General features: G+C 47.2%; 1 protein-coding gene across 12 annotated transcripts in view; it reads left to right on the top strand.

Moving 5' to 3' along the window:
• LOC125107801 (mucin-19-like) overlaps positions 1–22,644 on the top strand; it is a 103,113-nt gene that overhangs the window by 52,305 nt on the left and 28,164 nt on the right. For 7 of the 12 annotated variants that reach the window (XM_047743229.1, XM_047743231.1, XM_047743228.1 and 4 more), the window contains 14 exons: positions 1,422–1,454; positions 1,821–1,865; positions 6,199–6,234; positions 6,532–6,630; positions 9,134–9,172; positions 9,963–10,061; positions 12,181–12,216; positions 12,514–12,612; positions 15,115–15,153; positions 15,944–16,042; positions 18,162–18,197; positions 18,495–18,593; positions 21,097–21,135; positions 21,926–22,024. In XM_047743229.1, the coding sequence (XP_047599185.1) occupies positions 1,422–1,454; positions 1,821–1,865; positions 6,199–6,234; positions 6,532–6,630; positions 9,134–9,172; positions 9,963–10,061; positions 12,181–12,216; positions 12,514–12,612; positions 15,115–15,153; positions 15,944–16,042; positions 18,162–18,197; positions 18,495–18,593; positions 21,097–21,135; positions 21,926–22,024 (897 nt within the window). The remainder of the gene's footprint in view (positions 1–1,421; positions 1,455–1,820; positions 1,866–6,198; positions 6,235–6,531; positions 6,631–9,133; positions 9,173–9,962; positions 10,062–12,180; positions 12,217–12,513; positions 12,613–15,114; positions 15,154–15,943; positions 16,043–18,161; positions 18,198–18,494; positions 18,594–21,096; positions 21,136–21,925; positions 22,025–22,644) is intronic. The other 5 variants (XM_047743224.1, XM_047743225.1, XM_047743234.1 and 2 more) reach the window with 5 other exon arrangements.

The following is a 22,644-nucleotide window of genomic DNA, read 5'->3' as shown; positions in this document are numbered from 1 at the left end:
CTCCTGTGTATTCAGTTAGGAATATGATTAGAACATACAGTAGGTAATGTATGCTTATTAGTTAAATATCATCATCCAGAGCTTGACATTTTTAGATAATAATTGGAACAAGTGAAATAAAAATGAGTTAAATGTGGTCTTGCATGAAGTAAATATTTTGAAGTCATGATTACCCTGGGGGGTAATTTGAAAATATAGAAATAAAAAGTTAATTTCTTTTTCTTAACTCATTTATTTGCTGTCAGCTATAAGGACATTTCAGTTATGTCTATTCAAGTGAGTATGGACAGAATGCAGTTTAACTTTAGTTGGGGACTTGTAATTTGCTGGCAGTATAAGTATACTTACAGTTGCTGCGGTATACTTATATATTCCTATCTTGTGTGATTCAGGGTGGGGTTTTATTTCCTGTAGACCAATATTCAGAGATGAAATTGTGCAATTAAGAGATAGTAAAGTAAATTGGAACACTTAGATTTTGATAATATATTTAAAATTGTGTTATTGTCTATAAAATGCTACTTAAATTTTAGTTATTATTGATCACTTACCTAAAGCTAAGGTATCACATGTCAGGGTTCTGAACCTTATTTCTCGGCCTTTAAATAGACCTTGTGAGATTCCTTTGAGATTTTTGGCTAAGTGGTAATAACAGGAAATAGTTGTTTTTAGTGGATATATAATAAACATATAGTGTTATTTGTGTTGACATAATGAGAGATGATTTTGTCACTTAACCTCTGAATACAATTTTAGAAATGTTTCCTTGGGTTATAGTAAGTGGTTTTTAAAATAAATTTCCCAAGAAAATTATTTAAGTAACTTACTTTAATAAATATTGTCTTTACACAGTTTGTACTGCAACAGTTATCCCCATATTAAGCACTGAAGCAGCTTTAAAAAAAAGTTTGCTTTTTACCTTCTAAATTGGCAGCAAATTGAATTTTCAATTCAGGCAATTTGTCCCTTTTTTCAAACTTGTTTTTCTTTATTTATTTACTAAATGCCAAATAGAAGGGTCTCACCGAATTGTAATATTAGCGAAGAACATCTTTCCTATTCAGAGGATATGTATCCTTAAAAGAAAATTCTGCATATTGCTGACTTGGAGAAAGTGAAGCAAATTCTACCACTAAAGAAAATTGTATGTTAAATTCTTTAAAAATAATTTATAACTTCTCTTTTACTAATATCAAGGAATCTTAACTTTAATTGAATGATTTCTAATAACGTAATAGCCAAAGGAGAACAAAAGTATATTCAGGTGTGTGAATATTTCATAAATGAATTTAACTCTTACATTTAATCATTTGTTTACATTCTAGATATATGTGAGCATATCTCTAAATAAATACTTTTAATTTTGTCTTTTAACACAATCTAACATATATTTCCAAATATTTGTCTCCTTCTTTGTATAGCAATTACATCAGTAACCAGTAGCTCAGGCACAGGTAAACCATAATCTTCAACCACAACTTAATCAAGAGGGCATTAAAAAAAATCCAAAACTTCATTTTGCAGTATTATAACTTTATAATGACATATTAAGGGGAATTTTGTTTTGTTTTTAAGAATGTTTTAGAGGAACATTTGGAAAAAGTGTTATACAAAATGATGTTTTCTTGACCTCTTACTGGTGGTCTATGGATTTGAAAGATTCAATTCTACATTTTAACATCTAGTTACCTGTATATGATCAAATTTCTTTAAAACATTAATTTCAAATTTATACATTTTATATATGAATGTAGATGTTCTCAGAAACATAACTTTTCCTCTATACAAAATTAATTTTTCCATTGTTTTCTCTAATTCAGCAGCTTCCACTCCAGTGCTTACAAGATCAAGCAGTGAAACAATAGGTAAATCAGAAAGCTTATAAATTGACAAATACAGTTTTTAATGTATATTAAAAGTTTTTTAATCTAAAACATATTTTATTTTTTTAAAAGATTTTATTTATTTATTTAACAGAGAGAGAGAGTGAGACAGGGAACACAAGCAAGGGGAGTGGGAGAGGGAGAAGCAGGCATCCCGGGGAGCCTGATGAGGCACTCGATCCCAGGACCCTGGCATCATGACCCTAGCTGAAGGCAGACGCTTAACGACTGAGCCACCCAGGCCCCCAATCTAAAACATATTTTAATCAACATACCCACTCATTTACACTGGTCTCCCCCCCCCCCACAACTGAACACTATTTCTCTTTCTCCTGTTATTTAATACTTTCTCTATTATTTTTCTAAATATATGCATCTAAGAGCCCCTGGATGACTCAGTCAGTTAAGCATCTGACTGTTGATTTTGGCTCAGGTCACGATCTCAGGGTCTTGGTATCAAGCCCCACAGGGCTCATTACACTCAGCGGGGAGTCTGCATGTCCTTCACCCTCTCTTTCTGCCCCTTCCCTCGCATGTGCATGTGTGTGCATGCTCTCCCTCTCTCTAAAATAAATAAATTGAAAAAAATCTTAAAACAATATATATATGTATTTAAATCCATGATATTTTTTGTTGAGGTATAATTGACATAAAACACTATGTTACTTGCAAGTATACCTCATAGTAATTCAGTGTTTGTATATAATTGCAAAATGATCACCACAAGTCTAGTTAACATTCTCAAAGTCTCAGACCATATTTTGCCATCCCTGAATTCCCAGTTGTACCTAGTTCCAAGCATGTATCCAAGTATGTATGTATGTATATATATATATATATATATATATATATATAATACAAATATATATATATTTGTAGAAAAAGTGGATATTTCAATTTCCCTGTCCCAAATTTATAATTCATTGTTTTTTTTTGTGGGGGAGGGAGGCACAGAATTTCTGGTGGAGCTTAGATTATTAGTTAGATTTACTTATATTGATAAATCTTACACTTTGTACATTTTATTCATGAAGCTAATATTCCTTCTCTGAAACAGAAATATTGTAAAATGGAGATTATTTTAGGATTGTAATTTTATGTCATGATATAGAATTATGACTATAATTTTGGGTACTTTGGAAATTCTTAGTATTGTCAGATTTATTTGGTGATTAATACATCACTCATACTCAAAGGGCAAGTAAATATCTTAAAAGTATCAGCAATTCATATTATGGAATACCATTAAAAATGCCCAGACTAACATGTTTAATTCTCACCATACTTTCCCTTATATAATATCACTAGCATTCCTGGCTTGTTCAGTGTGAGCCATGGAAAGACTGACAGGTTTTAGAAGAATTTTTCCCTCTTCTGTAATTGTAAATTTACTTGCCAAGGCCTGGTAACAATTTCATCCCAGTAGTTCTTCTGCATTGTTTCTTATACACTGCAGAATAATTTGCTGGCTGCATATTATTTCAGCTATAAGCAATGGACTGAATTTCTAATTCTAAGTCTGGTTCTGTTTCCAAGAGGATTAATTTCATTGTTTCATAGTTTTCTTTTAGTTATAATCATTCTGTCAGCTATTAAAACTTTTGAAACTTGTGGTTTAATTTATTTTTTTATTTTTATTTTTATTTTATTTTTTTTAAGATACATTTTTTTAAATTTCTTTTCAGCATACACCGTATTCATTGTTTTTGCACCACACACAGTGCTCCATGCAATACGTGCCCTCCTTAATACCCACCACCTCACTCCCCCAATCTCCCAACCCCTGCCCCTTCAAAACCCTCAGGTTGTTTTTCAAAGTCCATAGTCTCTCATGGTTCACTTCTCCTTTCAATTTCCCTCAACTCCCATCTCCTCTCCATCTCCCCATGTCCTCCATGTTAATTGTTATGCTCCAAAAATAAGTGAAACCATATGATATTTGACTCTCTCTGCTTGACTTATTTCACTCAGCATAATCTCTTCCAGTCCCGTCCATGTTGCTACAAAAGTTGGGTATTCATCTTTTCTGATGGAGGCATAATACTCCATAGTGTATATGGACCACATCTTCCTTATCCATTCGTCCGTTGAAGGGCATCTTGGTTCTTTCCATAGTTTGGCGACCGTGGCCATTGCTGCTATAAACATTGGGGTACAGATGGCCCTTCTTTTCACTACATCTGTATCTTTGGGGTAAATACCCAGTAGTGCAATTGCAGGGTCATAGGGAAGCTCTATTTTTAATTTCTTGAGGAATCTCCACACTGTTTTCCAAAGTGGCTGCACCAACTTGCATTCCCATCAACAGTGTAAGAGGGTTCCCCTTTCTCTACATACTCTCCAACACATGTTGTTTCCAGTCTTGCTAATTTTGGCCATTCTAACTGGTGTAAGGTGGTATCTCAATGTGGGGTTTTTTTTGCACTCTTTTTTTTTTAATTTCTTTTTTTTTAAATTAACATATAATGTATTATTTGCCCCAGGGATACAGATCTGTAAACTGTCAGGCTTACACACTTCAGAGCACTCACTATAGCACATACCCTCCCCAATGTCCATAATCCAACCACCCTCTCCATACCCCTCCTCCCCCCAGCAACCCTCAGTTTGTTTTGTGAGATAAGAGTCTCTTATGTTTGTCTCCATCGCGATCCCATCTTGTTTCATTTTTTCCTTCCCTACACCCAAACCCCGCACACTCTGCCTCTCAAATTCCTCATATCAGGGAGAACATATGATAATTGTCTTTCTCTGATTGACTTATTTCGCTAAGCATAATACCCTCTAGTTCTGTCCACGTCATTGCAAATGGCAAGATTTCATTTTTTTTTGTGATGGCTGCTTAGTATTCCATTGTATATATACCCCACATCTTCTTTATCCATTCATCTATTGGATGGACATCTAGGTTCTTTCCACAGTTTGGCTGTGGTGGATATTGCTGCTATAAACATTCAAGTACACGCTCCCCTTCAGATCACTGCATTTATATCTTTAGGGTAAATACCTAGCTATTTTCCTCCATGAGTTTTTCAAAGTGGCAGCACTAGCTTGCATTCCTTGTGGTTTAATTTAAAGAAATAAAACTACTCTTGACTGTTGATTTGATAAATTTTGCAGTTACACATGAAACACAACAAATTTTGGTAACTATTTTAAGGTAAAAATGTCATCTGTATCCTCTATCACACTAGACACACAGAACTAAGAAAAGTGGTATGATTTTTTTCCAGTTAATACATAGAATTCCTTTCATTGCTTTTCTTTCCCCAAGAATTCAGTTTTGAACATAATATTTGGCAATTTTATATTGCCAACACTTTGCAGTATAGCAAACAAAATGTTTATGTAAAACTGAAGGTCATGAGTAGATTACCTAAGGAGGTTTTGTGACCAACTAATGACATTTAAGATGTAAAATTTTTAATTAACCATAAAAAACGACAAAAATCTCACAAATTATCTCCACCATAGTATTTTAAAAATCCTAAAGTTAATGTGCAGTTGAATTTTAAGAAGATTACCCAGATGATTCCTCTGCCCCGAACATGAAGTTTTATTTAGGAAATTTTATGCTTAGCCTTACAGAATAGTGTTCTATTTATTTCACTGAACTTCCAGTAGCTATTTCATGTTCTATAATATATAATTAATAATTTAGTAATATGCCATATTAGTACTACATTATGAGATAGAGGTAATAGCTTCTATGAAGGGTTTATTGCATTTGAGTCATTACATACATTTTTGATATTCAATATTAAAATAAAACTAAACAATCCTCTCACTGAGTAATATTATTCTTGGGAACCCTTCTCAAACTTCAATATATAACAGAAAAAGAGATGAAAGAGTTTAAATAATTTCTCCAGATTCACACAATAAGAAGAAAAAGGAATTTTCTAAGAGAAATCAGCATTGAATCTCCCTTCAAAATTATTCACAAAAACAAAAACTTATTCTAATAAAATGATTATTGAAAGACACAGATCACTAAGGCTCTCTGAGATTTTTCTCCGATTGAGATACAAGAAAAATTCAAACCCATTATATTAGTACAACTGTGCCACAAATTGTGTGCTTTAAATAAATTTAGTCAGGTATTCCCAAACATAGAAACAGTAATTATCAAGACATTATCAGTAGTACATTTCAGAATTCATCAATATGAAACTGGGCTACCAAACGGGGAGCAGGCCCCTGAGCCCGTCTGCTTCCGTGGGGCCCCTAATAGCGCCTGCCGGGGAGGACTTCTGTCAGAGCAAATGCACTGATTTCTGCCCAGGGTAACGTGGAGTGTGCTGTCTCTTTTCAGGAGGAACCGGCAGCCCGACTGCAGCCACCAGAGGAGGTAAAGAACACAGCACGCCCATGGAACCTAGCCCAGGAGCGCCAAGCGCAGGGAAATGAGACAAGTCAGGATTGGCCCCTTAGCACCTATGTGGTGGCATTGAACGTGACAGAGGGTGAACTCACGACTGAGCTGTGTGTGATGTGAGACTGGTACTAGCTATGTAGCTGCAGACACCCTAGGAGTCCTTGAAAGCTGCGGTTGTGTGGGAATGCTGATTTCTGTCCCGTCCGGGAAGGGGGATATGCAGAATCCTGCCTGTCTAGAAGTGAAACCGTTTCCCCGTTGTTGTGCCAGGGATCCCAGAAGGTACAGAGGGCTTCACAACAGCCGCAGGGAGTGAGAAGACAAGTGGAGATTCAGCTGGCCCAGGCACAACCGTGGGAGACAGAGCAGGTATGGAAATCCAAGGTGGAAAGCATCTTGTTCCTGACGTGCGGGAAGCTGCCGTTGGCTTCTGAGGGAGGGGTTCCTAATCAGTTGGTAGTGCCCGTCCTCCTGCGGGGGCCTCTGTCCTGGTGTGCGTGGGCTTCTTCTCGGCAGTGTTTCTCGAGCCTCCGCGCAGACGTGACGGACAGCAGAGCGGCGTGTGCTCAGAATCCCCAGATTCCTGCCTCTGGGCATCTGGCCTGAGTCCGGATGGGCATGGGGTCATGCTTGGCCCATCTGGCTCCAAGTGAGAGCTGAGGCCCACGTGCCCACAGGAAGACGTGCGTGAAGCCGTTCCACGAAGCCCTGTGCGGAAAGTGCTTTGAAAGCAGAGGACAACACGGTGTGTTCTGCTCCACCGAAGCTCCTAGGAGAGAGTTAGTGTCGGTTTGGAGCGGGAGCAGGGGCTCACCAGCCGGTGAGACCCCTGGAGTCCCAAGCAACTGAAAGGCAGGTGGGAGTGAGTTGAGAATGTCTTTCGGAGGCCAAGGCTTTTTTCAGTCCCAGGGGGGATTCTGGGACATCAGGAGGTGAGGTCTTCAAATGCATTTTGCCTCTTCTCCAAAAGTTAGAGTGTCAGACGGGCACAGCTAGAGGTTCGGTAGGAATTCTGTGGGCAGCAGGAGTTTATTCTAAGAGAGCATCCATGACGGCAGGGAAGTTAAGTGCATCAGGCTAGGTAGGCTGTCGAGGCTGAAAAGGAAAGAAGTGGAATCCCTTCTGTTCTCCTTCCCAGCTGTCTGACCCTAGTTGAAGGCTTGGCGTGCTTCCCACATCAGTTTTCTCCTTCGTGGAGGGGGAAGGACATACCCCTCCCTTATGGGACCTGCGGACAGACTCCCTGTGCTAATGCCGCCTAGAGTAAGACCCAGGAAGTGCTCAGTCAAAGGCTCTCTCTGGCCACTAACCATTTGAGGGAGCATCATCCATCGTGTACATGAGTTTCGATTTTAGCCAAGGAGCTGGAGGCTTTGGAGATAGCGGAAGCACAGTACTTGCTAGCTTCACATCACCGCTAGGGGCTATTTTTCTCTGGATGTGATATCTTGCCCAACAGCGAGCTCTGTGGTCCAAAACTTCATGTGTGTTAGGGAGCACGTTATGGAGCCTCCCGAAGCTGACCTTGCCGGCATTTATATTGAAGAACACTAGAATGTGTAGAGCAAGAATGGCCAAATAGTGTTCGTTTCCGTACAATCGAAAGGGATCCTTCGAGGGATCACGACGCTTTCGTAGTAGCTAGAAAATTCTTTGTACTCCAATCTTGATGGGTTTCGAGTCTCTTGAGGGCCCGGATTCAAGATGGGTCCCTGCGATCCCCATCTGCAAAACACCCAACTAAAAGAGAAAGGGAGAGGGAGAGGGAGAAGGGGAAGCCATTGCCTCGTTAGCCCCCTCCATCACCGGGAAAGCCCTAGACGTGTGTTTTCTCACTCCTACGCTAGAGACATTTGCAATGTGTCCTCTACCATCTGTATTGAGCCACTGTGTTCCCCTTCACCCTGTGTGGATCAGAGCCCGTTTAGATGTGGCTATCTTGCAGAAGAGTTGATTGTGTCCCACGGGAACATGCTGCCTTGAATGAAGGGTTGTTGTGTCCAATTGGAAGGAGCTCAGATGAGAATCACTGAAATGGCCCAAAGGTGAACTTTCTCGAGGGACCTGGAATCTGCACCGAAATGGTCGGGAGGATCATGGTCTATCCTGCTGCATCATTGTCCTGAGAGTCTCTGGGGGTCAGGGTCAAAGAGTCTTTCTATATGACCCTCTCACGCCGATGAGCAAGACGTGTCCATTCCATGTCCCGCGAGCTTGGGATCGGTGGGAAAGGATGAGATCTGTCTTGGTGTGGGGGTGCAGTGTACCTGGCCCGGACTGGGCAAGTCTTGTCAATTCAAGCATAACACTACCTTTGAGAATGCTCCCATCAACCTGCTCTCGTACTACTTCACACATGGATCATAGCGATGGTGTGAAGCCTAGGAAAAAGGACACGGTAGTACTCACGTGATGTTCTCTTCTCTGTTTCTCTGGTCTCAAGTATGACATTTCCATCGCTAGGAAGCCTGGGTGCTACAAAAACTACAAGAGGCGGTTCATGATTCGCAGAGGCAGCATTACCCGAAAACGCCCTATGAGTTATGGTCCGAGGCACTGGATGACTTGGATTTCAGTCCCAGCCTTGTCAGTGACCAGAGCCCTCTTGCAGAAATCACTTACTTTTCTTGAGGCCAATTCTGTTCTTTCTTTTGGTTTTCGTTTTTTTTTTTTTTTTTTTTTCCCTTTTGTGGTGAACGAGCAAGAGGGGCAGAGGGAGAGGGGGAGAGAACATCTGAAGCAGTGTGCACACCCAGCTCGCAGCCCAACCCCGGGTTTGATCCCGCAACCCTGAGATCATGAGCAGAGCCTTAACACAGAGGCTTTACCGACTGGTCCGCAAGTGACCCCTCATTTCTTTTTTTCTTCTCAGGAACAGCTCGAGGTCTCCAGACTGAACGTTCCACTACAGGTTAGTCAGTTATGCCAAAACCTCTAGGGGGACCGCGAAAATAAAAGAAGAGAAAAAAGTCTCCAAGTGAAAATGATGTGGGACTTTGGGTTTTTGTGATAGAATTTGTATGAGAGTATGGCTTTGGAGAAAACCCGGCAAACAAGCCATTGATGGAGCTTTGCCTACGGTTTTCAGATATTATTGCCTAAGACTTAAATTTCACTTGGTTTGGACCAGGTTAGAGGGATGGGCTTAAGTAGGGGTTCCCCTTCGACTTTCTTCCATCTCGCTTCACACGAATATCGTCTCTCTGACAGTTCTCAGTAGCATCACACTTCTCAGGTTAAAAAAAATAAAAGGGTAGACTAGCATAAGAGAAAAGGCACCTGTGTCTAAGGATATATTTTGGTGTCGTAGCTGTTTTCAGGAGAAGGGTACCATGAGCTCCGTCCTGTCATTTCATCATTGTTCCTAGCATCCCTGAGGGATAGTGTGATGAGGGCAGAAGGTTCCATTTCTTTGAAAGCAAGGTCATGGAGATATGTAGAGGAAGACCTAAGATGACCCAGTTTGAGATGTGAAACGCATGCCACAACCAGCCCAAGAAGGAAGTAGCAAGGATGATAACCAAAAGTGGAGGAAAGTTATATTAGAACAACATCTTAGGGAAGTGTGGACAGAAAGAGAGTCGCTGGAAGAAAGTCGCTTCCGTTTTCTCTGCGGGGAACTGGCGGGAGAGGTACATTCCCCTTTGGGAGTAAAGGGCAAGTGTGTTTGTAACGAGCAGTCCATTCTACGGTTTTCTCAGGTGTTGCTGGACGTCCAGTTTCCACGACCCTCAATGCTGGCAGCCTAGGCAGCACTGGAGCGGGCCCCGCCTTCACCACCAGCCCTGGCCACATACCAGGTAAAGCCAGTTCCCAACAACGGAGCCCTTCGACGCCTGAGCAACTGGTTTCAGACAGTGCTGCTTAGTGCCATAGCGTCCAGACTAACAGACATCTGACCCGTTCGTTACCTCGGCTGGTGATAGCACGTATACCCGTTTCCAGCAGGTTTTCCCATCTTCTGTGCTTGCTCTTGAGGTTGTTGTTGTTGTTGTTGTCGTTGTCGTTCTCTTGACCCTGAAGAGAAAGGCACAAGGGACACAGGCTTCAGAGCAGGCGAGACCAAGAAGTGATTGAAAGGCCAGGTCTTGCATGGCTTCCGTGTACCAGTCGTCCCGGATTTCACGTCAGGACCCCTTGGAGAGTCTTGGATAGGAGGTGTGCTAAGCGAGCTGATGGCGTTGGGATGAAATTCAGAAACATGGAAAAAGGAACGATTTCCCTGGTCCGTGACACTTCTTTGATGTCAATGACATCAACTTTCAGATGATGCCTGAAGGTTAACGACGAGACGCAAATCCCATTGAGAGCGTGGCCGATGGGCATCTTTCCTCCCAGAAGGAAGCAAGCAGTGAAAGGTCTCAGGAGAGGTAGAGACCAGATTAGAACCCCGAAAGCCCTTGGGCTCCTCTGGCATGGCTCCACAGTGGTGGGATCTGTGCGATAGGGCATGCATCCGTGAGAACCCAACGACAGCGTGCTGGTCCTTGTGCGCCACGGACGGCATTTGTCGTACCGTGGGTTTCAGGAAGAAAAACGTGAGGGCCGTTCCACAGGTAGACATGATTTGGAGTCAAAGCAAACAATGCCGTGTTCACGCTGCCGTGTAGGGAGCGAGTCGTTCACGTCAAACGGCAGTCCAGTTTGCTCTTCTCCCAGTCCCATCTGCCCGTGGCCTCGCTCAGGTGGTCCACGCCTGCCACCAAATACCTGCAGTTGTCCAATGTAGCTCATCTTCCTCAAAATCCGGAGCTGTTCAAAGAATGGCTCCCAGACCAACAGCACCCCCCTCCCCAGGGATCTTAGCAGAAATGCCAGTGATCCGGCCCCCGTGCCTAGAATCAGACACTGTGCTAGAGGAGCCCAGCAAAAGGTGGGAACAAGCAGTCGAAGGCCGCGAAGCCTGTCACAGTTGAGAGCATTTCCAGGCTTTCCAGGCCGCGTGCCCCCGACGAGCCCTTCGTCGATACCCCACCACAGGGGGCCTTCCCAAAATTCAGCTTGACACCCTGTCTCTCCACTTCTGAAAATCCCTCAGGAGTTCTGGTCGCTTTCAGCATGAACCAAAAGTCCGTCCCGGACCCTGAGGCATCATATCCTTAGTACACACAGTGGGCCTTGTCTTTGTGTGTTGATCTGTGGACCCATGGCCCAGCGATTCTTTAGCTACATTTGTGTTCGCCTCGCAGGATTTCTGATGTCAGCTTTAGGTGGCAGATACTTTCTGGGCAGAACGTGGCCAGCACGTGATCCTTTGGTAGGGTAAAGGATCGAATCTGCCGCGGTCCAATGTACGCAAGCGTTCTGCTTCCAGTTAGAGTCGGGAATTTGCCGAAGGGCGAGGGGACTGAGCATTCAGTGTCTATGGTCACAGATCGGGGCTAGCATTCTCGGGGCACGATGGCAAGGGCCTCAGCTAGGTCTGGTGGCAGCCAGGCGGTCGTAGGGACAGGGGCTTGGAGCAGGGCTCCTCAGAGTTTGGTGCACAAAGGAGTGCCACCCGGAATCGTTCGCTCCTGCTCCATGCTCTGCTAAGAGGGAGTAGCATTGGACGCGGGGCTTTTCTCTCTGTTGAGGAAAAGCTGAGGGTTTTTTGGGTTTGCTGTGTCAAATGTCCTTTCTGGACGTGTACGGCCCTTCCCCCAAAGAGGGCCTCCCACTAGGGCCGATTGGAAATCGTAGAACATGGCTCCCTCAGCACACGGGCCCTGAGGAACAGCACGAGAGTCGAAAGTCGGGGTGAGGCTGGCAGGGTTCGGCTCCGGGATCTGCTGCCCTCTACCTGGGTGACGGGGAGCAGGCCCCTGAGCCCCGTCTCTTCTGTGGGGCCCCTAATAGCGCCTGCCGGGGAGGACTTCTGTCAGAGCAAATGCACTGATTTCTGCCCAGGGTAATGTGGAGTGTGCTGTCTCTTTTCAGGAGGAACCGGCAGCCCGACTGCAGCCATCAGAGGAGGTAAAGAACACAGCACGCCCATGGAACCTAGCCCAGGAGCGCCAAGCGCAGGGAAATGAGACAAGTCAGGATTGGCCCCTTAGCACCTATGTGGTGGCATTGAACGTGACAGAGGGTGAACTCACGACTGAGCTGTGTGTGATGTGAGACTGGTACTAGCTATGTAGCTGCAGACACCCTAGGAGTCCTTGAAAGCTGCGGTTGTGTGGGAATGCTGATTTCTGTCCCGTCCGGGAAGGGGGATATGCAGAATCCTGCCTGTCTAGAAGTGAAACCGTTTCCCCGTTGTTGTGCCAGGGATCCCAGAAGGTACAGAGGGCTTCACAACAGCCGCAGGGAGTGAGAAGACAAGTGGAGATTCAGCTGGCCCAGGCACAACCGTGGGAGACAGAGCAGGTATGGAAATCCAAGGTGGAAAGCATCTTGTTCCTGACGTGCGGGAAGCTGCCGTTGGCTTCTGAGGGAGGGGTTCCTAATCAGTTGGTAGTGCCCGTCCTCCTGCGGGGGCCTCTGTCCTGGTGTGCGTGGGCTTCTTCTCGGCAGTGTTTCTCGAGCCTCCGCGCAGACGTGACGGACAGCAGAGCGGCGTGTGCTCAGAATCCCCAGATTCCTGCCTCTGGGCATCTGGCCTGAGTCCGGATGGGCATGGGGTCATGCTTGGCCCATCTGGCTCCAAGTGAGAGCTGAGGCCCACGTGCCCACAGGAAGACGTGCGTGAAGCCGTTCCACGAAGCCCTGTGCGGAAAGTGCTTTGAAAGCAGAGGACAACACGGTGTGTTCTGCTCCACCGAAGCTCCTAGGAGAGAGTTAGTGTCGGTTTGGAGCGGGAGCAGGGGCTCACCAGCCGGTGAGACCCCTGGAGTCCCAAGCAACTGAAAGGCAGGTGGGAGTGAGTTGAGAATGTCTTTCGGAGGCCAAGGCTTTTTTCAGTCCCAGGGGGGATTCTGGGACATCAGGAGGTGAGGTCTTCAAATGCATTTTGCCTCTTCTCCAAAAGTTAGAGTGTCAGACGGGCACAGCTAGAGGTTCGGTAGGAATTCTGTGGGCAGCAGGAGTTTATTCTAAGAGAGCATCCATGACGGCAGGGAAGTTAAGTGCATCAGGCTAGGTAGGCTGTCGAGGCTGAAAAGGAAAGAAGTGGAATCCCTTCTGTTCTCCTTCCCAGCTGTCTGACCCTAGTTGAAGGCTTGGCGTGCTTCCCACATCAGTTTTCTCCTTCGTGGAGGGGGAAGGACATACCCCTCCCTTATGGGACCTGCGGACAGACTCCCTGTGCTAATGCCGCCTAGAGTAAGACCCAGGAAGTGCTCAGTCAAAGGCTCTCTCTGGCCACTAACCATTTGAGGGAGCATCATCCATCGTGTACATGAGTTTCGATTTTAGCCAAGGAGCTGGAGGCTTTGGAGATAGCGGAAGCACAGTACTTGCTAGCTTCACATCACCGCTAGGGGCTATTTTTCTCTGGATGTGATATCTTGCCCAACAGCGAGCTCTGTGGTCCAAAACTTCATGTGTGTTAGGGAGCACGTTATGGAGCCTCCCGAAGCTGACCTTGCCGGCATTTATATTGAAGAACACTAGAATGTGTAGAGCAAGAATGGCCAAATAGTGTTCGTTTCCGTACAATCGAAAGGGATCCTTCGAGGGATCACGACGCTTTCGTAGTAGCTAGAAAATTCTTTGTACTCCAATCTTGATGGGTTTCGAGTCTCTTGAGGGCCCGGATTCAAGATGGGTCCCTGCGATCCCCATCTGCAAAACACCCAACTAAAAGAGAAAGGGAGAGGGAGAGGGAGAAGGGGAAGCCATTGCCTCGTTAGCCCCCTCCATCACCGGGAAAGCCCTAGACGTGTGTTTTCTCACTCCTACGCTAGAGACATTTGCAATGTGTCCTCTACCATCTGTATTGAGCCACTGTGTTCCCCTTCACCCTGTGTGGATCAGAGCCCGTTTAGATGTGGCTATCTTGCAGAAGAGTTGATTGTGTCCCACGGGAACATGCTGCCTTGAATGAAGGGTTGTTGTGTCCAATTGGAAGGAGCTCAGATGAGAATCACTGAAATGGCCCAAAGGTGAACTTTCTCGAGGGACCTGGAATCTGCACCGAAATGGTCGGGAGGATCATGGTCTATCCTGCTGCATCATTGTCCTGAGAGTCTCTGGGGGTCAGGGTCAAAGAGTCTTTCTATATGACCCTCTCACGCCGATGAGCAAGACGTGTCCATTCCATGTCCCGCGAGCTTGGGATCGGTGGGAAAGGATGAGATCTGTCTTGGTGTGGGGGTGCAGTGTACCTGGCCCGGACTGGGCAAGTCTTGTCAATTCAAGCATAACACTACCTTTGAGAATGCTCCCATCAACCTGCTCTCGTACTACTTCACACATGGATCATAGCGATGGTGTGAAGCCTAGGAAAAAGGACACGGTAGTACTCACGTGATGTTCTCTTCTCTGTTTCTCTGGTCTCAAGTATGACATTTCCATCGCTAGGAAGCCTGGGTGCTACAAAAACTACAAGAGGCGGTTCATGATTCGCAGAGGCAGCATTACCCGAAAACGCCCTATGAGTTATGGTCCGAGGCACTGGATGACTTGGATTTCAGTCCCAGCCTTGTCAGTGACCAGAGCCCTCTTGCAGAAATCACTTACTTTTCTTGAGGCCAATTCTGTTCTTTCTTTTGGTTTTCGTTTTTTTTTTTTTTTTTTTTCCCTTTTGTGGTGAACGAGCAAGAGGGGCAGAGGGAGAGGGGGAGAGAACATCTGAAGCAGTGTGCACACCCAGCTCGCAGCCCAACCCCGGGTTTGATCCCGCAACCCTGAGATCATGAGCAGAGCCTTAACACAGAGGCTTTACCGACTGGTCCGCAAGTGACCCCTCATTTCTTTTTTTCTTCTCAGGAACAGCTCGAGGTCTCCAGACTGAACGTTCCACTACAGGTTAGTCAGTTATGCCAAAACCTCTAGGGGGACCGCGAAAATAAAAGAAGAGAAAAAAGTCTCCAAGTGAAAATGATGTGGGACTTTGGGTTTTTGTGATAGAATTTGTATGAGAGTATGGCTTTGGAGAAAACCCGGCAAACAAGCCATTGATGGAGCTTTGCCTACGGTTTTCAGATATTATTGCCTAAGACTTAAATTTCACTTGGTTTGGACCAGGTTAGAGGGATGGGCTTAAGTAGGGGTTCCCCTTCGACTTTCTTCCATCTCGCTTCACACGAATATCGTCTCTCTGACAGTTCTCAGTAGCATCACACTTCTCAGGTTAAAAAAAATAAAAGGGTAGACTAGCATAAGAGAAAAGGCACCTGTGTCTAAGGATATATTTTGGTGTCGTAGCTGTTTTCAGGAGAAGGGTACCATGAGCTCCGTCCTGTCATTTCATCATTGTTCCTAGCATCCCTGAGGGATAGTGTGATGAGGGCAGAAGGTTCCATTTCTTTGAAAGCAAGGTCATGGAGATATGTAGAGGAAGACCTAAGATGACCCAGTTTGAGATGTGAAACGCATGCCACAACCAGCCCAAGAAGGAAGTAGCAAGGATGATAACCAAAAGTGGAGGAAAGTTATATTAGAACAACATCTTAGGGAAGTGTGGACAGAAAGAGAGTCGCTGGAAGAAAGTCGCTTCCGTTTTCTCTGCGGGGAACTGGCGGGAGAGGTACATTCCCCTTTGGGAGTAAAGGGCAAGTGTGTTTGTAACGAGCAGTCCATTCTACGGTTTTCTCAGGTGTTGCTGGACGTCCAGTTTCCACGACCCTCAATGCTGGCAGCCTAGGCAGCACTGGAGCGGGCCCCGCCTTCACCACCAGCCCTGGCCACATACCAGGTAAAGCCAGTTCCCAACAACGGAGCCCTTCGACGCCTGAGCAACTGGTTTCAGACAGTGCTGCTTAGTGCCATAGCGTCCAGACTAACAGACATCTGACCCGTTCGTTACCTCGGCTGGTGATAGCACGTATACCCGTTTCCAGCAGGTTTTCCCATCTTCTGTGCTTGCTCTTGAGGTTGTTGTTGTTGTTGTTGTCGTTGTCGTTCTCTTGACCCTGAAGAGAAAGGCACAAGGGACACAGGCTTCAGAGCAGGCGAGACCAAGAAGTGATTGAAAGGCCAGGTCTTGCATGGCTTCCGTGTACCAGTCGTCCCGGATTTCACGTCAGGACCCCTTGGAGAGTCTTGGATAGGAGGTGTGCTAAGCGAGCTGATGGCGTTGGGATGAAATTCAGAAACATGGAAAAAGGAACGATTTCCCTGGTCCGTGACACTTCTTTGATGTCAATGACATCAACTTTCAGATGATGCCTGAAGGTTAACGACGAGACGCAAATCCCATTGAGAGCGTGGCCGATGGGCATCTTTCCTCCCAGAAGGAAGCAAGCAGTGAAAGGTCTCAGGAGAGGTAGAGACCAGATTAGAACCCCGAAAGCCCTTGGGCTCCTCTGGCATGGCTCCACAGTGGTGGGATCTGTGCGATAGGGCATGCATCCGTGAGAACCCAACGACAGCGTGCTGGTCCTTGTGCGCCACGGACGGCATTTGTCGTACCGTGGGTTTCAGGAAGAAAAACGTGAGGGCCGTTCCACAGGTAGACATGATTTGGAGTCAAAGCAAACAATGCCGTGTTCACGCTGCCGTGTAGGGAGCGAGTCGTTCACGTCAAACGGCAGTCCAGTTTGCTCTTCTCCCAGTCCCATCTGCCCGTGGCCTCGCTCAGGTGGTCCACGCCTGCCACCAAATACCTGCAGTTGTCCAATGTAGCTCATCTTCCTCAAAATCCGGAGCTGTTCAAAGAATGGCTCCCAGACCAACAGCACCCCCCTCCCCAGGGATCTTAGCAGAAATGCCAGTGATCCGGCCCCCGTGCCTAGAATCAGACACTGTGCTAGAGGAGCCCAGCAAAAGGTGGGAACAAGCAGTCGAAGGCCGCGAAGCCTGTCACAGTTGAGAGCATTTCCAGGCTTTCCAGGCCGCGTGCCCCCGACGAGCCCTTCGTCGATACCCCACCACAGGGGGCCTTCCCAAAATTCAGCTTGACACCCTGTCTCTCCACTTCTGAAAATCCCTCAGGAGTTCTGGTCGCTTTCAGCATGAACCAAAAGTCCGTCCCGGACCCTGAGGCATCATATCCTTAGTACACACAGTGGGCCTTGTCTTTGTGTGTTGATCTGTGGACCCATGGCCCAGCGATTCTTTAGCTACATTTGTGTTCGCCTCGCAGGATTTCTGATGTCAGCTTTAGGTGGCAGATACTTTCTGGGCAGAACGTGGCCAGCACGTGATCCTTTGGTAGGGTAAAGGATCGAATCTGCCGCGGTCCAATGTACGCAAGCGTTCTGCTTCCAGTTAGAGTCGGGAATTTGCCGAAGGGCGAGGGGACTGAGCATTCAGTGTCTATGGTCACAGATCGGGGCTAGCATTCTCGGGGCACGATGGCAAGGGCCTCAGCTAGGTCTGGTGGCAGCCAGGCGGTCGTAGGGACAGGGGCTTGGAGCAGGGCTCCTCAGAGTTTGGTGCACAAAGGAGTGCCACCCGGAATCGTTCGCTCCTGCTCCATGCTCTGCTAAGAGGGAGTAGCATTGGACGCGGGGCTTTTCTCTCTGTTGAGGAAAAGCTGAGGGTTTTTTGGGTTTGCTGTGTCAAATGTCCTTTCTGGACGTGTACGGCCCTTCCCCCAAAGAGGGCCTCCCACTAGGGCCGATTGGAAATCGTAGAACATGGCTCCCTCAGCACACGGGCCCTGAGGAACAGCACGAGAGTCGAAAGTCGGGGTGAGGCTGGCAGGGTTCGGCTCCGGGATCTGCTGCCCTCTACCTGGGTGACGGGGAGCAGGCCCCTGAGCCCCGTCTCTTCTGTGGGGCCCCTAATAGCGCCTGCCGGGGAGGACTTCTGTCAGAGCAAATGCACTGATTTCTGCCCAGGGTAATGTGGAGTGTGCTGTCTCTTTTCAGGAGGAACCGGCAGCCCGACTGCAGCCATCAGAGGAGGTAAAGAACACAGCACGCCCATGGAACCTAGCCCAGGAGCGCCAAGCGCAGGGAAATGAGACAAGTCAGGATTGGCCCCTTAGCACCTATGTGGTGGCATTGAACGTGACAGAGGGTGAACTCACGACTGAGCTGTGTGTGATGTGAGACTGGTACTAGCTATGTAGCTGCAGACACCCTAGGAGTCCTTGAAAGCTGCGGTTGTGTGGGAATGCTGATTTCTGTCCCGTCCGGGAAGGGGGATATGCAGAATCCTGCCTGTCTAGAAGTGAAACCGTTTCCCCGTTGTTGTGCCAGGGATCCCAGAAGGTACAGAGGGCTTCACAACAGCCGCAGGGAGTGAGAAGACAAGTGGAGATTCAGCTGGCCCAGGCACAACCGTGGGAGACAGAGCAGGTATGGAAATCCAAGGTGGAAAGCATCTTGTTCCTGACGTGCGGGAAGCTGCCGTTGGCTTCTGAGGGAGGGGTTCCTAATCAGTTGGTAGTGCCCGTCCTCCTGCGGGGGCCTCTGTCCTGGTGTGCGTGGGCTTCTTCTCGGCAGTGTTTCTCGAGCCTCCGCGCAGACGTGACGGACAGCAGAGCGGCGTGTGCTCAGAATCCCCAGATTCCTGCCTCTGGGCATCTGGCCTGAGTCCGGATGGGCATGGGGTCATGCTTGGCCCATCTGGCTCCAAGTGAGAGCTGAGGCCCACGTGCCCACAGGAAGACGTGCGTGAAGCCGTTCCACGAAGCCCTGTGCGGAAAGTGCTTTGAAAGCAGAGGACAACACGGTGTGTTCTGCTCCACCGAAGCTCCTAGGAGAGAGTTAGTGTCGGTTTGGAGCGGGAGCAGGGGCTCACCAGCCGGTGAGACCCCTGGAGTCCCAAGCAACTGAAAGGCAGGTGGGAGTGAGTTGAGAATGTCTTTCGGAGGCCAAGGCTTTTTTCAGTCCCAGGGGGGATTCTGGGACATCAGGAGGTGAGGTCTTCAAATGCATTTTGCCTCTTCTCCAAAAGTTAGAGTGTCAGACGGGCACAGCTAGAGGTTCGGTAGGAATTCTGTGGGCAGCAGGAGTTTATTCTAAGAGAGCATCCATGACGGCAGGGAAGTTAAGTGCATCAGGCTAGGTAGGCTGTCGAGGCTGAAAAGGAAAGAAGTGGAATCCCTTCTGTTCTCCTTCCCAGCTGTCTGACCCTAGTTGAAGGCTTGGCGTGCTTCCCACATCAGTTTTCTCCTTCGTGGAGGGGGAAGGACATACCCCTCCCTTATGGGACCTGCGGACAGACTCCCTGTGCTAATGCCGCCTAGAGTAAGACCCAGGAAGTGCTCAGTCAAAGGCTCTCTCTGGCCACTAACCATTTGAGGGAGCATCATCCATCGTGTACATGAGTTTCGATTTTAGCCAAGGAGCTGGAGGCTTTGGAGATAGCGGAAGCACAGTACTTGCTAGCTTCACATCACCGCTAGGGGCTATTTTTCTCTGGATGTGATATCTTGCCCAACAGCGAGCTCTGTGGTCCAAAACTTCATGTGTGTTAGGGAGCACGTTATGGAGCCTCCCGAAGCTGACCTTGCCGGCATTTATATTGAAGAACACTAGAATGTGTAGAGCAAGAATGGCCAAATAGTGTTCGTTTCCGTACAATCGAAAGGGATCCTTCGAGGGATCACGACGCTTTCGTAGTAGCTAGAAAATTCTTTGTACTCCAATCTTGATGGGTTTCGAGTCTCTTGAGGGCCCGGATTCAAGATGGGTCCCTGCGATCCCCATCTGCAAAACACCCAACTAAAAGAGAAAGGGAGAGGGAGAGGGAGAAGGGGAAGCCATTGCCTCGTTAGCCCCCTCCATCACCGGGAAAGCCCTAGACGTGTGTTTTCTCACTCCTACGCTAGAGACATTTGCAATGTGTCCTCTACCATCTGTATTGAGCCACTGTGTTCCCCTTCACCCTGTGTGGATCAGAGCCCGTTTAGATGTGGCTATCTTGCAGAAGAGTTGATTGTGTCCCACGGGAACATGCTGCCTTGAATGAAGGGTTGTTGTGTCCAATTGGAAGGAGCTCAGATGAGAATCACTGAAATGGCCCAAAGGTGAACTTTCTCGAGGGACCTGGAATCTGCACCGAAATGGTCGGGAGGATCATGGTCTATCCTGCTGCATCATTGTCCTGAGAGTCTCTGGGGGTCAGGGTCAAAGAGTCTTTCTATATGACCCTCTCACGCCGATGAGCAAGACGTGTCCATTCCATGTCCCGCGAGCTTGGGATCGGTGGGAAAGGATGAGATCTGTCTTGGTGTGGGGGTGCAGTGTACCTGGCCCGGACTGGGCAAGTCTTGTCAATTCAAGCATAACACTACCTTTGAGAATGCTCCCATCAACCTGCTCTCGTACTACTTCACACATGGATCATAGCGATGGTGTGAAGCCTAGGAAAAAGGACACGGTAGTACTCACGTGATGTTCTCTTCTCTGTTTCTCTGGTCTCAAGTATGACATTTCCATCGCTAGGAAGCCTGGGTGCTACAAAAACTACAAGAGGCGGTTCATGATTCGCAGAGGCAGCATTACCCGAAAACGCCCTATGAGTTATGGTCCGAGGCACTGGATGACTTGGATTTCAGTCCCAGCCTTGTCAGTGACCAGAGCCCTCTTGCAGAAATCACTTACTTTTCTTGAGGCCAATTCTGTTCTTTCTTTTGGTTTTCGTTTTTTTTTTTTTTTTTTTTTCCCTTTTGTGGTGAACGAGCAAGAGGGGCAGAGGGAGAGGGGGAGAGAACATCTGAAGCAGTGTGCACACCCAGCTCGCAGCCCAACCCCGGGTTTGATCCCGCAACCCTGAGATCATGAGCAGAGCCTTAACACAGAGGCTTTACCGACTGGTCCGCAAGTGACCCCTCATTTCTTTTTTTCTTCTCAGGAACAGCTCGAGGTCTCCAGACTGAACGTTCCACTACAGGTTAGTCAGTTATGCCAAAACCTCTAGGGGGACCGCGAAAATAAAAGAAGAGAAAAAAGTCTCCAAGTGAAAATGATGTGGGACTTTGGGTTTTTGTGATAGAATTTGTATGAGAGTATGGCTTTGGAGAAAACCCGGCAAACAAGCCATTGATGGAGCTTTGCCTACGGTTTTCAGATATTATTGCCTAAGACTTAAATTTCACTTGGTTTGGACCAGGTTAGAGGGATGGGCTTAAGTAGGGGTTCCCCTTCGACTTTCTTCCATCTCGCTTCACACGAATATCGTCTCTCTGACAGTTCTCAGTAGCATCACACTTCTCAGGTTAAAAAAAATAAAAGGGTAGACTAGCATAAGAGAAAAGGCACCTGTGTCTAAGGATATATTTTGGTGTCGTAGCTGTTTTCAGGAGAAGGGTACCATGAGCTCCGTCCTGTCATTTCATCATTGTTCCTAGCATCCCTGAGGGATAGTGTGATGAGGGCAGAAGGTTCCATTTCTTTGAAAGCAAGGTCATGGAGATATGTAGAGGAAGACCTAAGATGACCCAGTTTGAGATGTGAAACGCATGCCACAACCAGCCCAAGAAGGAAGTAGCAAGGATGATAACCAAAAGTGGAGGAAAGTTATATTAGAACAACATCTTAGGGAAGTGTGGACAGAAAGAGAGTCGCTGGAAGAAAGTCGCTTCCGTTTTCTCTGCGGGGAACTGGCGGGAGAGGTACATTCCCCTTTGGGAGTAAAGGGCAAGTGTGTTTGTAACGAGCAGTCCATTCTACGGTTTTCTCAGGTGTTGCTGGACGTCCAGTTTCCACGACCCTCAATGCTGGCAGCCTAGGCAGCACTGGAGCGGGCCCCGCCTTCACCACCAGCCCTGGCCACATACCAGGTAAAGCCAGTTCCCAACAACGGAGCCCTTCGACGCCTGAGCAACTGGTTTCAGACAGTGCTGCTTAGTGCCATAGCGTCCAGACTAACAGACATCTGACCCGTTCGTTACCTCGGCTGGTGATAGCACGTATACCCGTTTCCAGCAGGTTTTCCCATCTTCTGTGCTTGCTCTTGAGGTTGTTGTTGTTGTTGTTGTCGTTGTCGTTCTCTTGACCCTGAAGAGAAAGGCACAAGGGACACAGGCTTCAGAGCAGGCGAGACCAAGAAGTGATTGAAAGGCCAGGTCTTGCATGGCTTCCGTGTACCAGTCGTCCCGGATTTCACGTCAGGACCCCTTGGAGAGTCTTGGATAGGAGGTGTGCTAAGCGAGCTGATGGCGTTGGGATGAAATTCAGAAACATGGAAAAAGGAACGATTTCCCTGGTCCGTGACACTTCTTTGATGTCAATGACATCAACTTTCAGATGATGCCTGAAGGTTAACGACGAGACGCAAATCCCATTGAGAGCGTGGCCGATGGGCATCTTTCCTCCCAGAAGGAAGCAAGCAGTGAAAGGTCTCAGGAGAGGTAGAGACCAGATTAGAACCCCGAAAGCCCTTGGGCTCCTCTGGCATGGC

The sequence above is a fragment of the Lutra lutra genome, chromosome 8 (assembly GCF_902655055.1).
Source record: "Lutra lutra chromosome 8, mLutLut1.2, whole genome shotgun sequence".
Taxonomy (NCBI): Eukaryota; Metazoa; Chordata; class Mammalia; order Carnivora; family Mustelidae; genus Lutra; species Lutra lutra.
The sequence above is the reverse complement of the archived record's forward strand: the minus strand, read 5'-3'. Positions and strand labels throughout refer to the sequence as shown.